Source organism: Populus alba, chromosome 5 (assembly GCF_005239225.2).
Source record: "Populus alba chromosome 5, ASM523922v2, whole genome shotgun sequence".
NCBI classification, from domain to species: Eukaryota; Viridiplantae; Streptophyta; class Magnoliopsida; order Malpighiales; family Salicaceae; genus Populus; species Populus alba.
In genome coordinates, this window is record NC_133288.1 from 5,029,217 (window position 1) to 5,044,018 (window position 14,802).

General features: G+C 37.1%; 3 protein-coding genes across 5 annotated transcripts; all 3 read left to right on the forward strand.

The window, feature by feature from the left end:
* Positions 1-40: 40 nt before the first annotated feature.
* Positions 41-7,579, forward strand: LOC118030806 (NAD-dependent protein deacylase SRT2). Of its 3 annotated transcripts, none has more exons than XM_035035084.2 (12): positions 46-406; positions 513-558; positions 712-955; positions 1,091-1,156; positions 1,908-1,953; positions 3,024-3,184; positions 3,290-3,419; positions 4,453-4,617; positions 5,990-6,117; positions 6,758-6,857; positions 6,945-7,013; positions 7,143-7,579. In XM_035035084.2, the coding sequence occupies exons 1-11, from the start codon at positions 383-385 to the stop codon at positions 6,996-6,998; spliced, it is 1,164 nt and encodes a 387-aa protein (XP_034890975.1). In that variant the 5' UTR covers positions 46-382; the 3' UTR covers positions 6,999-7,013; positions 7,143-7,579. The 3 variants fall into 3 exon arrangements, with proteins under 3 accessions (XP_034890992.1, XP_034890975.1, XP_034890984.1); XM_035035093.2 differs by having other exon boundaries at positions 516-558; XM_035035101.2 differs by lacking the exons at positions 5,990-6,117; positions 6,758-6,857; positions 6,945-7,013; positions 7,143-7,579 and adding an exon at positions 4,834-5,983 and having other exon boundaries at positions 41-406.
* A 967-nt stretch (positions 7,580-8,546) lies between these two features.
* On the forward strand, positions 8,547-11,331 carry LOC118030828 (psbP domain-containing protein 2, chloroplastic). The gene is made up of 4 exons (XM_035035122.2): positions 8,547-9,054; positions 9,179-9,334; positions 9,595-9,922; positions 11,166-11,331. Exons 1-3 carry the CDS (start codon positions 8,764-8,766, stop codon positions 9,853-9,855), a joined length of 708 nt encoding a protein of 235 aa, XP_034891013.1. The 5' UTR covers positions 8,547-8,763; the 3' UTR covers positions 9,856-9,922; positions 11,166-11,331.
* A 137-nt stretch (positions 11,332-11,468) lies between these two features.
* Positions 11,469-12,835, forward strand: LOC140955604 (uncharacterized). The gene is made up of 2 exons (XM_073409286.1): positions 11,469-12,414; positions 12,726-12,835. Exons 1-2 carry the CDS (start codon positions 11,490-11,492, stop codon positions 12,761-12,763), a joined length of 963 nt encoding a protein of 320 aa, XP_073265387.1. The 5' UTR covers positions 11,469-11,489; the 3' UTR covers positions 12,764-12,835.
* Positions 12,836-14,802: the final 1,967 nt, after the last annotated feature.

The following is a 14,802-nucleotide window of genomic DNA, read 5'->3' on the forward strand; positions in this document are numbered from 1 at the left end:
ACTTTCTAATTTTTTTTTATTCTCACAGTATAGTAGTGTTATTCACAGCTGGCTATCATCTTTCAGCCACCAAATCACTCCTACATTCTATGGTGGACGGATGATGAATATCCTGAGGTAAAAAATTTAATCGGCAAATCTCATCTCACTGACGAAAATTCAGAGTGCAGAGGTACATAAACGGCAAAGAAGTGATAAACGTGGAAGAACACTAGTTACAAATAGACAAAAACTTTTAAGACAGCATAACCACAACAACAACCTCCATTACCGGAGCTTCCAATGCTAAGACCAACCACATAAATACCCTCCAAGACCAAGAATTTCTCTTGCAAATAAAATAAAATAAAATAGAACAAAGTTGTTTTCTTACACAATCACCATGCTTTTGCACACACACTTCATTGTAAGTTATCTTTTATTTCTTTTTTCCTCTCTCTCTTTCTCATCATCAAAGAATCAAAGTTTCAATCTTTTTGTTTCAAGTTTGAATTTTTCATTTGAATTTGCAGCAGACTTTAAGAACTGCAAGAAGGGTTCTTGGAAATGTAATGAAAGGCAAGTGGGTTGTTGTTTCTTATTGAATTGATTGGGTTATTTTTTTTTTTCTCTTATCACAGAACTGCCTTACGTTCATTTGTCTCAAATGGGATTTTCTTATGATTGATATTCCTTGATTTTGAAGTACTGTTCTCGACCTTGTTTTTGTAGATTCTGTTCAATTGAGCAACAAGAATTGTATGCCATTGAGAAGAGGCAAAAGGGTTGTTTCTTTTCAAGGCTCTGCTGTAAGATTTGTACAAACATCATACCGTATTTCACTGCCTGCTGGGAACGCATTTGGAAACCAAGAAAAAGTCTCTTCCAAAATTTTGAAAGACAAGAAGACAGTTCCTGATTCAGATCCTCCAAGTGATAGAGATGTTGATCTTTTGTACCAGTTTTTTGATCAAAGGTTTGAGCAATCTCAAAGAAGCTGTTTCTTTTCTTTCTTTTTTTCTTTTTTGAGCAAAATTGTTTCATTTCTTTGATTAGCTATGTCTGTTTTGTAACAAAATGTGATGTTTTTATTTATTTTTGCTATGTACAGCACCAAATTGGTGGTTTTGACTGGAGCTGGGATTAGTACAGAATGTGGAATTCCTGATTATAGAAGGTTTTATCTCTTCTCTATACTGTTCAATAAGCTTAATACTGTCGTACAAGTCTATCATATCTACAAGATGTTTTTTTGCACTTTTAATATATCAGTAAGCAGTGCATTTGTAATAATAATAACAGAATAAACTCCTTGCAAGTTTGCTCAAGCTGCTAGTGGTCAATAACTTTCTGCTTTGGAATTGTTGCAACTATCGTTGATGATGGCTGAATGGAAGTTTTTTGATGTTTGCATTGAATTTATTCTCTCACTCCTCAATTCGTGCCCATGTTTGTCTGGTATAATGCCATGGCATGTTGTGATTCATTGATGAATCTTATTTTCTTCATCAACATTAATTTTTAGGATGCACAAGAACTCCTTCACTGTGGATGGTTTTGTAAATTGTTCATTTCCGTGTGCTCTTTATGTGAACTGGGCTGCATGTTTGATATTAGATAGCCATCAGTGGGGAAAGGCAAAGATTGCATATGGTTCATCGATCACATTGATACAAGTGGCTGGAGCCTGCTTTGATCTATAGTTGTCTTCTCTTCCCCTCTGTTGAGTATATGATGATCTTCTTCTTTTTCCCTTCTATTTGCTTATGCATTGGCTATGTCCAAGAAGATAAAATTGTGTAGTAATTCAAACTGGTTATCCAATCTATGGGTAACATGTGATGATTTGTCTCTAGAAGCATTTTTGTTGAATTTTCTTGGTGGGGCCAAACTGATGTATAATGATATGGAATTTTATCCTGCTGCAGTCCAAATGGAGCCTACAGTTCTGGTTTCAGACCTATTACCCATCAGGTGATCTGAAGGCAGGTTGTCAGATATCTTGTTTCTTCAGCATTTTTTCAACATTGATAAGTGTTTAAATATGTTCAAGGTTATCAGAACCAAAACACAGGAAAGCTACTAAATTTCAAGATTGCCATCTGTAATGGTCCTCTAATAAAGCTTCAGTCCTCCAGGAATTAAGCAATATGCTAGAGCATCAATCTATGGCAGGATAGATGATCTTTTATTTAGACTAAAAGTTTTAGAAAATAGCAGCTTCTGCCAGCCCAATTTGACTAGGGCTTACTTAGCTAATCTCACATGATGACTGTATCAGTCTCTGAACAAAAATGACAATAAAAAGTGTCAACCAATTCATGAATAGATGATTGGGAATTTGCTGTGTTGATTATCATAATAGAAAACTCTAAATTCTTCACTTTATGGATCAATTAATCTCTGCCAGTGAGATAATGGCATGACAGAAAAGAGATTAGCTATATCAATGTCTGTTCTTTTTTCCCATTTTCTTTCACACAGTAGCTATGAGAGAAAATTCTAGAGTAATTCAAACTGTTTATTCAATGTAAGGTTGAATTCATTGATGTGGAAGCCATTTGCAAATAGATGAGTTCTATATCTTATTTTAGAATATTTAGATTCATGTTTGCAGCTGAGGGAAGTCAGTTGTTAAGTGAATGCAGTACTGAATATACATTATTTCCTAAACTTTTGTTCAATGAGACCATCTTCCTTGTAGACTGGCACTTGCCTCGTCAATGAATGAGACCTTCTTCTTTGTTCAATAAAAATCCTTTTATTTTAGATGCCTATTGGATTTTAATTCACTAAAAGGAATGCAGCTGGTACATGTTGCTTGATCCTATGATTAGCATTGTTAGAGCCCATTTAGTTGTAAAAAAATTAAAAAGATTTTTATCACAGAAGCTGGAGCTTGTTCAGTACTTCTTCTTTCTTCTACCAAGGAAATCTTTTGTATTGTATTTTCACCCTGTACTTTCCAAAGATTGGTATAATTTTTTTTCTGATGCAACAAAAGTTTACATTGTTAACATATACTTGCATCTCTCTATGAACAGGAGTTTGTCCGTTCAAGTCGAACACGTAGGCGATATTGGGCTAGGAGCTATGCTGGATGGAGACGGTTTCATGCTGCAGAACCTAGTGCAGCCCATTTTGCTTTGGCATCTTTAGAAAAAGCTGGGCGGATTGATTTTATGATTACACAAAATGTTGATAGGTAACTAGCTGTTCATACCACTCCTTTTTTTCAAGAAACTATGAGGGTCTCATGCAGCCTTAGACAAGTGCTATATTAACAAACTTTATCAAAATACTGTTCCAGACTGCACCATCGTGCTGGGAGCAACCCACTTGAAATACATGGAACTGTATACTCTGTGACTTGTCTAGATTGCAACTTTTCCTTTCCGCGAGGTTCATTTCAAGATCAACTGAAGGCCCTCAATCCAAAGGTTGGTTTTGTACAATTTACTGTTGCTAGGTAGGAAATATCCAGACTCTAATGTGTTATACACCATCAAGTCATCAAAGCTTAAGAGGTGAGTTCATGAGCAAGCTTCGGTTCAAAGAGAATGACATACGGGTATAGCCGAACACTTTTGGAGATATGACTAAATTAGATAAATGAGGTCTTAACACAGGCACACCATTATTATTAGGTCAGGAGCCTCGGATTCAAGTAAAAATGCCAGAAATGGCTTTTAGAATGCGGATTGGAAATGTATGAATCTAAGAATGTAGGGCTTCAATGAGGTAATTGAGGTTCTAGCTGATAGAAATTGTGATAAGGTATCCAGTTACTAAAATCTCAAAAGAGGTTTAAAGAGAATTCTCAAATGCCAAATGGATTTCATGTATGAGCTTTAGTTCCGAGAGATTGACATAAGTATATGCTGTACACTTTTAGAGTTAAGAGGGTATAGATAAATGAGGTCTTAACATAGGCATGCCTTTTTTTCAAAGGTTTGGGGCCTCAGAATCAAGTACAATTGCCAGAAATGGCTGTTAGAACATGGATTGGAAACATAAGAATCTAAAAATGTAGGGCTTGAACGAGGGACTTGAGGTTCTGTCCAACAAAAATTGTGATAAGGGATCCAGTTAATCAAACTTTTGAAGGGTTTTAAAGATATTTCTCAAATGCCAAAAAGGATTTTCAGGGATGATGAGGGAGCAGTTTCCATCCCTTTTATTGGCGAGGTGATGGAGAGGATACCCATTTAAAAGGTGCCTATACAAAGGGATGAATAGTAGTAGCTAAAACCCCATCATAGAAAATATTTTGCATTTCTTAAATAATGTGAAAATGGTTAGCAAGGTTACATGCAAATATCACCTTTGAATTGCCTGTTTTCCTTGAATGGCTTTCTTTCCTTTTTTTTCTTTCAACTACTTAATCCCTTTTTAACCTGGCTGCAAATTCATTTTTTCATCTGGAATGTTATTTATGTTGTACTAAGGCTGATTGAGAAAATCATTATGTAGTGGGCAGAAGCAATTGAAAGTTTGGATAATGGAAGCCCTGGATCGGAGAAGAGCTTTGGCATGAAGCAAAGGCCTGATGGTGATATTGAGATTGATGAGAAATTCTGGGAGGAGGATTACCACATACCTGCATGCCCAAAATGCAATGGAGTGCTCAAACCTGATGTAATATTTCCTTGTACTGGTTTATAATTTTCAGCTGCTATATCTTTGGAGGCTTTTAAATTCTGATTCCAAAACAAATGTTTTTGCTTTTCTTATTTCAGTAACTGCTTATGTTTACTATAATTGATATATGCAAGCAATAACCATATCCATATTTTAGTTATCATTCTTTTTGACTGGGTTACTAGATGACCTGATGTATCTTCAACTGTGTAGATGTTGCAGAACCATGTGGTCATAAAAGACTGGTATAGTGCCATAAGTACATGGAATATCAGGATACAGGGAAATTATTTAATACACCTGAGGTTGTACTCCCCTTTCTTAATGAAGGTGGGGATAATTTTCATGGTGGGTCCCATGTTTATGAGTGTGAGAGAGAAGAGTACAACTCCAAGTGTGTTGAAATTGTTGTTTTCCATGACAGGATTTCATCAAGTGCTATAAGATGTTAAAAGGAAATTTAAGTCCTGAAAATAAGGTAGACATGCATTGAAAATACTAAGAGTGGCATTGTCTAATGTTCATAGAAAGTTGCCATTGAATGGCATTGTCTAGTGTTCGTAGAAAGTTATCATTGAATGGACGTGATGGTCTGTAAACTTGGTAAGTTTTCTGATATCAGGTAGCACATGCATTATGCTTGGTTTTAAGATGGGGCATGTATCTGTGACCATGTAATTGTTGCTTTACTATTTCACTGTTAACAGATGGTAATACATGTGAAAGCAGAATTCATGTACATGTATCGAATACGTATCTTATACACTGTGCACCAAGGTGAATCTGCCATTATAATATGAGTTTCTATCAGTATTTCAAGTATTCGCTTCTGCACATCATTTTAAAGTCTTTCTTTCATATTGAATTTCATATACTTGTGCAATAAGTGCCTAGTATAGGTTGTTACAAAATCCAGTAATTTTATTTCATAGTCTGAATTTTTCAGTAGAAGAAGGTTCATGGTGTGAAAAAACTAAAAAATATCACATAGATGATACAAAATGTTCTTAGGCTTTTCTTTTTCGAGAAAGTGGTCATATTTTGAGTTCATCTGCTCTAAATCTCATTACTATAACTTTTGATGGAAATATTAATGATGACTTATCATGGAAGGCATACTTGCTGATTGCATAGATTAACTTTGAATTATTTAACAAAGAAGTTGCAGTATTTGGTCATTCATATATGAGTGCTATGACAGTTTCTTCAGTTCACAAAATGAAATGTGGGCATGTATGCAGCATACATATAATCATTTTTATTCAAGCAAATGCACTCATGTATGATACAACAATAGCTGAGCTAAACATACAGGTAGAGCACCTTTTGAAATATTTGTTCTGAACATGGTAATCTGCTAATCCTGAAGGTTGTTTTCTTCGGAGATAATGTCCCCAAGGATAGAGCAGACAAGGCAATGGAAGCTGCGAAAGGATGTGATGCTTTCCTTGTACTAGGATCGTCTCTAATGACCATGTCTGCTTTTAGACTTGTCAGGTAAATGCATTTATGGTTCATTTCTCTGTGATAGGAGATGACAAATTTTGATTGGATAACAAGGTTATGATCAGAGATACCTTTGTCTCTGGAAAATTTATATCTTAGTTTACAGCTTCTTTGTTTCTTTTTCTTCCTTTTGATCTGGAAATAAATGAAGTCTCTCAAAATCTAAACTCAATGTTGATAATCAAGAAATTTCATTAATTGACGATGAGAATAGGACTGAGGATAATAACTGCCATGCATGTCTCCATGCAGTGAACAATACATCAATAACTGTGAACAGTAGTAACTGAATGTAAGCCTGCATCCTCTGAAGGCTGCAATTAAGTCGATGGTCATTTTCATCCCTGAAGCATTATAAGTTCATTTTAGGTTGACATTGATGTCGACTCCATCAAAGGGATGAATAAATGTTGCCACATGCATATAGATAAAGACTAGCTTGAATCAAGACAACCTTAATTTCGTGTATGCAAGGAATTAATGCTTGAAGTTAAAGTGGAATCTGGGATTTCTTTAACCTTTTTCTTTATCATTGTACCCAACTAAAACACAACTGACAATGAAGCAACCGAAGCATGATGTTTTTAAGACTGCTTAAGCTTCAATTGACAAGGCTTTTGATATCGAACAGAGCTGCTCATGAAGCAGGTGCTGCTACAGCAATTGTAAATTTAGGTGTGACGCGAGCTGATGATATTGTGCCTTTAAAGATAAATGCCCGATTAGGAGAGGTGAAGTCTTCTGAAACCAATTTGGGAACTATTTTCTTCACGTTATCATGTTTTGGCTTTATTGATCCTTGTTATGGGCTATCACAGATATTGCCTAGAGTACTGAACATTGGATCCCTCAGCATCCCTGCTCTCTCCTGATGATACGAGAAAGAGGTAAAATGAGAAAATACATTTGCATTAAGAAAAAAAGATACAATTTTGCCCCTTCCCTTTTCAAGCATCCCAGGGATCCATGTTGTTGGTAATGCAATGAAATAGTTTGTTCTGCCTTTCTTTTCCCAGGTGGGGATCGAAATGAAGAGGGGCTATGAGCCTTCAAGTTCTATTTAAACGTCATGATAGTTTTTTCGTTGGCATCGCTGCACTATCCTATAGAATGACTAGCGGAACTTGTTGATCAAGAGTCCCCTTGAGATTCTGAGGGCATATCTGGCTCAGGATTTCACCAATGTGAGTATCATGTAATTGTGCACGATACATTATGAGGTAGCTGTTTGGAGGCAACTTCAAGATGCCATCAAGCAAGCAAAGAATGGTGTATGTCATTAACATTTCAATCGGTTTGTGGTCTTTCCAGTAAATTTATGAATTGATTAATTTGGTTTGCTGTATTGGGTATAAAATCCTGTTCATGTTGTAACGTTTAAGGTGTATATGTATGGTGGATGACATGTTGATTTATTTGATGGAAAGGGATTCCAATGAACAATTATGGCTAATGTGTGAGCAGCTAATTCCCAGCACATTAATGGTTCCAAACTCTCAACCATAGCACATGCAGCAACTCAAGATTATTGAGATCCTGATCCCCCCCCCCCCCCCAGTATTGCTTGTACTAGTTCTCCACACTTCCTCCTTGCACTAGATGAGTAGGGGTGGCAAATTATGAACTCAGACCTGTAAATACAACCCAAATCCTTTTGAAAGATTAGGGTTATGGGTTTAGCGTTTCAATCCGAAGTCAGATATGATTTACATATAAAATAACTTGAATGGGTTGGATTGATTCTTGAACTTGTCTTTATATACATATCGACCATTTCCATAAGTACTGTTGTTTAAATGTAGAAGGCTGAGTTTTAATCAAAATAGGATGCACTATTTGTATTGGTTTTTGTTGAATATGATGGTAAGATAAGAGTTTTAATTTTATATTTTCCAAACCTTAATGATGTTATTTTAGCTAAAAAAAATGAATAACTTCCCACTAATTAAATTTAAAATGTAATTGTAAGGTGACCTAATTGGAATTATCAGATAATTAAGATATCATATGAGGTTAAACCCTAATTTTGCCTTGGTATTGTAAATTATAATCATCATATCATATGAAATATTAAAAGTAAAAAAGCATTAAATTCATGTTCTTTTACTGTTTTTTATTTTATTTTAATGGATATACAAATATGAGAACAACCTCTTTTATACATTATAAAATCTATAAAAAAAACATATAAAAAATCTATAAATCAAGAGCATATAAAAACATAAAATACTAAATATAAACTCACCAAAAAAGAGGAAGAAAACACATGTGGGCTACTTAATAAGTAAGCATGCTATGTACACAATCAAACAATAAAATCTTATTAAAAGAGATGAAAATATCATAAAAAAAAAACAAATAAAAATAAAATAATGAATTTAAATTGAGCAAAGCTAAAAAAAAAAAACAAATATATTAATTGATACAATATTGCATGCCATATAATCAATATAATAATATTGATCTTGATAAATACTATATCATTTTAAAAAAAAATTATTTCTCATATTTTAAGAAAGTAGTCACCAGATAGCATATAGTGTGGAGGAAACATGTCCCTTATCATTTCCAGTTCTAATAGTGGCATTGCAACTTGCCTTCTCTTTCCCAAACCACAATCCTTACCTACAGAACCACATGCTTAAATCCTCTTCTCTCAAAACCTTCAACATTTCAACTTCATTGTCTCCTTCAACCCCTTTCTCAACCCCAAAACATTACCGCCCACAAAGCACCAGTCACCCTCTTCAAGAAGCTTTCCGTTCAAGCAGTAGAAGAGACCTGAACCTTTCAGTTCTTGCTCTGCTCATAACTGGGTCATTACAAAACTTGTCTAACAACATCACATTGGCTCAAGAATTGGAGCTTGAAAGATACACTGACTCCAAGGAGGGTTTCACTCTCCGTAGACCCTCTTCTTATGTTCAGGTACATAGAACATCACTCTCTCTCTCTTTGTGGACACACGCACACTAGTGTTGAGTGCAGAGGATGTGAGTGTTGTATAAAGGTTGCTGTTTTGAAAGAGTTTGGTTAGTTTTGTGTGAATTAGGTAGACAAAGCAGGGGCAACAGTGCTGTTTGAGGAGGCTAATAAGGGGAGTAACAATATTGGTGTTGTGGTGACCCCAGTTCGTTTAACAAGCCTTGGTGAATTTGGGAGTCCTCAATTTGTGGCTGACAAGCTTATTCAAGCTGAAAAGAAAAAGGTAAAATGCTTAACCCTGAATCTTGGTTATCTGCCTACACACATACTTCTCATGTTGTCTTTTGTCCTGCTTCTACATTCAGGGAAAAGATTGAATTTTCAGAGGATAATGTTTTAGGTCTGAGGGGAGAAACAGTTAAATACCTGTTATATCTTTATCATTGTGATCAGGAATTTTCTTTTATTGCCACATCTTCAACTGAATGATTGCTGGATAAAAAGTTTAAAGCTTTGGTAAGTATAAGTTCTCTTTTGGTACAGGAAAGCACGAAGGATGCTGAGGTTATTTCTGTGGCTGAGAGATCAGGCCATGGAGGTCTACAAGTGTATGAATTTGAATACAAGGTTGACAGTACTAGGGGAGGGATGAAGAGGATCTTCTCAGCTGCATTTGTGTCCTCTAAGAAGCTTTACCTCTTAAATATTACCCACTCGGACAAGACAGAGAGCCCTCTTGAAGCTCATACCAGAACGATTTTGGAAGAAGTGCTTAATTCATTTGATTTAGCTCCAGTTACGTGATTATATAGCCCATTCTTTTGGGGCAGGTGCTTGATAGAGGAGACCTCTTGAATCTTCAAAGCTTAAGGTAACTCCAGCATTTGCCTCGTACCGCAGTTATATCAAAACTTAAAAGTAACCAAAGCTGGCTGACTAAACTGTTAAAGGAAACCAAGCACAGCATAGGAAATCAATCACAGAATAGGAAATCAAGTCTGTCAAATACTGTAATCGAATCTTCACTTATTTGTTTCCTTATTCTGTGATAATTAGGTTTGATCGTAGGCTTTAATGTAGGCTCTTTGTATCAAGCCATTAGTATAAATTGTAACCTTTGTTTACTCTGTAACATAATACAAAAGATATCATTCTCTTCATGGTATCAGAGCAATTAATCTAGGTATCAAAATAAAACATAAACCCTTTAGCCAACTTCCATGGGAGACGAAAACCAAGGAAGCATGTCTTCAGGAGCAAGATGGGATCATCCCAATCACCAGCTTTACCTTCACCATTCAGATCAACCTGGCGCTGTTCTTGTGCCACAACCTTTGGTTGAAGACAACTTGTAATGTTTTGAAATAAATGAGTTGGAAAATACAATAAAGCCCTTGAAGGCTTAAAAGTTGGAATAAATGATTTAGGGGTATAGTTGTAATTGGACAAATAGTTGATATATATAAATAGGAAGTAAAAAAAAGAAAAAAAAAGAAATGTGATCTGAAATATTGGAAGAACAAACCGTAAGAGAGAAAAGAGGAAGAAGAAGAAGAAAAGAAAGGAGAGAAGGAAAGGAAGGAGAAGAGAAGTAGAGGAAATAAGTAAAAAGGTAAGATTTATAGTTTTAAGTGTATAATATGTTAAATTTCGGTTTTGATTAATTTTAGAGCTTTGAAGTCTGTATTTTGAAGTGAATTCTGAATTGATAGCTCCTCATTTGATTGATGTCATGAGTTGAGCTTTGAGATATGGATATGTTAGTTTGATTATGATTATGAACCTATGGTATGTCAGTAAGAATACCCATGCTAACAGGGTAGTGTTAGTCTTTGTTCACATCGTATCTGAACCCTAGTTGGTCGGGAGAGACACCAACCTGTGTGGACTGATCATCCAACAGTACGGAGCCTCATGCTCATTGCATTTTGATTTTCTGACGAGTTCTACCATATGATATTCTTGTTATGGCCTATTTGATAAACCTTCGTATAAGAACTAAAGCCATACTTGTATATATATTTCTCATTGCTATATTACCTCGTGTGTGTATATTGAACGTTATCTACTCACTGAGTTGTTGAACTCACCCTCTCATTATTTATTCTTTTCAGGCTTATAGCTTGATAGCGGGTTACTTTTGTTGAACCTTCCGAACATGCTTTTGATTGTAATTTGTATCTTTCTTTTTATGTCAAGTTAGTGCTCCAAAACTATGAAATTATATGAGCTCTTGTATTAAGACAATCGAATTATATTATGAAGTTAGTTTGTTGTTTATGCTGCGTTGAACAACTCTGATTGAGTTTTGAAGGATAAGATTGTATGTAAGTTTGGGTTCGCATAGGTTTGGAACCTTGGAGGGGAACCTTGCCTATGTGCCGGTCATGGATCCGGGAATCGGGTCGTGACACAACTACAGCACATGGAACCAATCCATGACTATGGCTCTGACAGTTAAAAACAAGATTGGATTTATAGATGGCTCAATGAAGGAGCCTGATGAGAAGAAACCAGATGAGCATCAACAATGGAATCGGTGCAACAATTTGGTTAAAACTTGGCTGCTGGGATCTATGTCCAAAGATATTGCAGCTAGCGTCATCAATTGCAAGGATGCCAGACAAATGTGGCTTGATTTAAAGGAAAGATTATCACATGTGAATGTGGTTCAGTTATTTAACATTGAGAATGAAATTCACAACTGTGTGCAGGGCAGCATGTCTGTGGGATCCTACTTCATAAAACTGAAAGGTTTATGGGATGAGCGTGATGCACTATGCACCTTTCCAACATGCACTTGTGGATCAGTCAAGGAAGTGGCTGCATACCTGGACACACAGAAAACCATGAAATTTCTCATGGGTCTTAGTGATTCATATGTGGGTGTTCGTAGCAACACTCTGTTGCAGGATCCATTACCAACAATCAACAAGGCATACTCACTGGTTCTTCGCCATGAAAAACAATCAGAAGTGACAACTGGGAAAAGTCCTGCTCAACCAGAGGCTGCTGCCTTTGCCGTAAAGAATTTAAGCCATGAGATTGAAATTGAACAGAGATGCTCAAGATGCAATAGAACAAATCACAACACCAAGGATTGTCGTGCACATCTCAGATGCACTTTCTGCCGCTGGAAGGGACATACAGCCGAGTATTGTCGCAAGAAGAAAGCAGTAACTGAAGCTGAATTTAATATAGCGATTTCCAAGGGAAATCAAGTTGCATCCCATACGAATGAGAGGAAGGAGATGAATTTTCCTTTCACACCTGACGAGTGCAAACAGATACTCAGCATGTTAAAAACCAAAACATCCTCTGCCAACCATGTTAGTAACTGTCCAACTCATGATGAGCTCTCAGGTAAAGCTTTTTCACTCTTCTCTAATGGCAACAGAAGTACATGGATTTTGGATAGTGGGTGCACAGATCATATGATTTATGACCAAAATCTGCTCACATACTCAAGACCGGTTAATGGCCGCACTGTTGAATTGTCGAATGGATCAATAACACAAGTAACTCACATAGGCAGAGTTCATCTATCTCCTGATTTGATCCTTGATAATGTCTTATGTGTCCCATATTTCCGATTGAATTTAATTTCCATTAGCAAACTAGCATTTGATTCTTCTTGCATCACCATTTTTCTAAGCCAATTTTGTGTAATTCAGGACCTACGTTCGGGGAAGATGATTGGGACGGGAATTGAACGGGAGGGTCTCTACTTTCTCGACCAAGCCAAGAAAGGAAACTGCAACCATGCCAAAAATTCTAACCCGAACCTTTGCATCAAACGTCTTGGGCATCCTCAACCAAAGTCTCTCCATTATTTCCTAAACTTAATTCTTGCTCTAACGACAAGTGTTGTATTTGTCCGTTAGCAAAACAAACCAGACTTCCATTTTCTTCAAGTTCCATTACTACCATATCTTCATTTGATTTAATCCATGTTGACATTTGGGGTGGTTATAAAATTCCTTCTATTTCAGGTGCCAAATATTTTCTTACTATCATTGATGATCATACTAGATGCACATGGATTTATCTTATGAAACACAAATCCGACACTAGGGATCTTCTAGTCAATTTCATCAACATGGCTGAAAACCAATTTGATTCCAAAGTCAAGATGATTCGTAGTGATAATGGTCTTGAATTCAAACTTGAAAGCTTTTACGCTCACAAAGGTATTATTCATCAAACCAGTTGCATTAATACTCCACAACAAAATGGCGTTGCCGAACGCAAACATAGGCATTTGTTAAATATGGCACGTGCTTTACTTCTTCAAGCCGGTCTTCCTCACCAATTTTGGGGTGACGCTATTCTTGCTTCCGCTTATCTCATAAATCGAACACCAACCCCCATTCTCCATGGAAAAACACCATATGAAAAACTCTTCAACAAAGTTCCCAATTACTTGCACTTACGAGTATTTGGTTGTTTATGTTTTGTTTCCACCCATGCCTAAAATCGCTCAAAATTTGATCCTCGAGCATCTCGGTGTATTTTTCTTGGCTATCCTTATGGCAAAAAGGGGTATAGAGTTTTTGATCTAGCTACACAACGAACACTTGTCTCTAGGGATGTCGTCTTCTTTGAATCTACATTTCCCTTTATTACATCTGCATCACATACCAATACCCCATCATTATCACCTCCCACGCCCACTCCTACTCCCACTCCATCCATACCTTTCGACATACACTTTGAACCCCCTTCTCTGCTTCCCAATCCTACCTTTCCTAGCTCACCCAATTCCCAGACCCATCCATCCACCACCTCATCCACTCCTCTAGCTCCTCTCATAGAGTCCCCACATTCAGCCAGTCCTACTGACAGTCCACTACCCGATTTTTCTCCCATACTGAACACCTCCTCACCTGTGCCCATTCCTACTCTTCGTCGTGGCAGTCGTTCTATCACCACTCCTTCTTACTTGCAGGATTTCCATCTCGCCATGACTCTCCCTTCAAGGCCTGACCCGACATCATCCACGAACATGGTTCACACTTCAGGTACTGCTTATCCCCTCTCTGCCTATTTATCTTACACTCACCTTTCTCCCCATCACAAAGCTTATACTGCTCAACTCACTCTCCTCAAAGAACCTACCAGTTTTTCACAGGCTGTTCAACATCCTCAGTGGCGTGAGGCCATGCACCATGACATATCTGCTTTACAGGCCACTGGGACTTGGAGTTTGGTACCTTTACCATCCCACAAACGGCCGATCGGCTGCAAATGGGTATACAAAATCAAGTTGAAAGCTGATGGGACAGTGGAACGCTATAAGGCACGACTGGTGGCCAAGGGCTACAGCCAAGTTGCAGGTGTTGATTATCAGGAAACCTTTGCTCCCGTAGCCAAGATGGTCATTGTCCGCCTCTTACTTAGTGTGGCAGCTTTGTGTGGTTGGCATTTACATCAGCTTGATGTCAACAATGCATTCTTGCATGGTGACTTGGATGAGGACGTCTACATGACTTTGCCTCCTGGCTTTGAACGAAAGGGGGAGACACGCGTTTGCAAACTTCATAAATCCCTGTATGGCTTAAAACAAGCCTCTAGACAGTGGTTTATCAAACTGTCTGGTGCACTCAAGGCTGCAGGATTCCATCAGTCCCTATCTGATTATTCCTTGTTCGTCCGAAGCCAGCATGGTAACTTTCTAGCATTACTGATATATGTTGATGATGTGATATTAGCTGGGAATAATTTGCAGGACATAGAGAACACCAAACTCTT

What these genes read in the sequence shown, in the direction of transcription:
- LOC118030806 (XM_035035084.2), top strand. Translation starts at nt 383, where the DNA reads ATGCTTTTGCACACACACTTCATT. An exon ending in TTTTGCACACACACTTCATT is followed by an intron (nt 407 to 512) that starts GTAAGTTATCTT and finishes TTGAATTTGCAG; the next exon opens with CAGACTTTAAGAACTGCAAG. An exon ending in ATTACACAAAATGTTGATAG is followed by an intron (nt 3,185 to 3,289) that starts GTAACTAGCTGT and finishes ATACTGTTCCAG; the next exon opens with ACTGCACCATCGTGCTGGGA.
- LOC118030828 (XM_035035122.2), top strand. Translation starts at nt 8,764, where the DNA reads ATGCTTAAATCCTCTTCTCTCAAAACCTTCAACATTTCAACTTCATTG. An exon ending in GACCCTCTTCTTATGTTCAG is followed by an intron (nt 9,055 to 9,178) that starts GTACATAGAACA and finishes TGTGTGAATTAG; the next exon opens with GTAGACAAAGCAGGGGCAAC. An exon ending in TTCAAGCTGAAAAGAAAAAG is followed by an intron (nt 9,335 to 9,594) that starts GTAAAATGCTTA and finishes CTTTTGGTACAG; the next exon opens with GAAAGCACGAAGGATGCTGA.
- LOC140955604 (XM_073409286.1), top strand. Translation starts at nt 11,490, where the DNA reads ATGACTATGGCTCTGACAGTTAAAAACAAGATTGGATTTATAGATGGC. An exon ending in AACTCATGATGAGCTCTCAG is followed by an intron (nt 12,415 to 12,725) that starts GTAAAGCTTTTT and finishes TGTGTAATTCAG; the next exon opens with GACCTACGTTCGGGGAAGAT.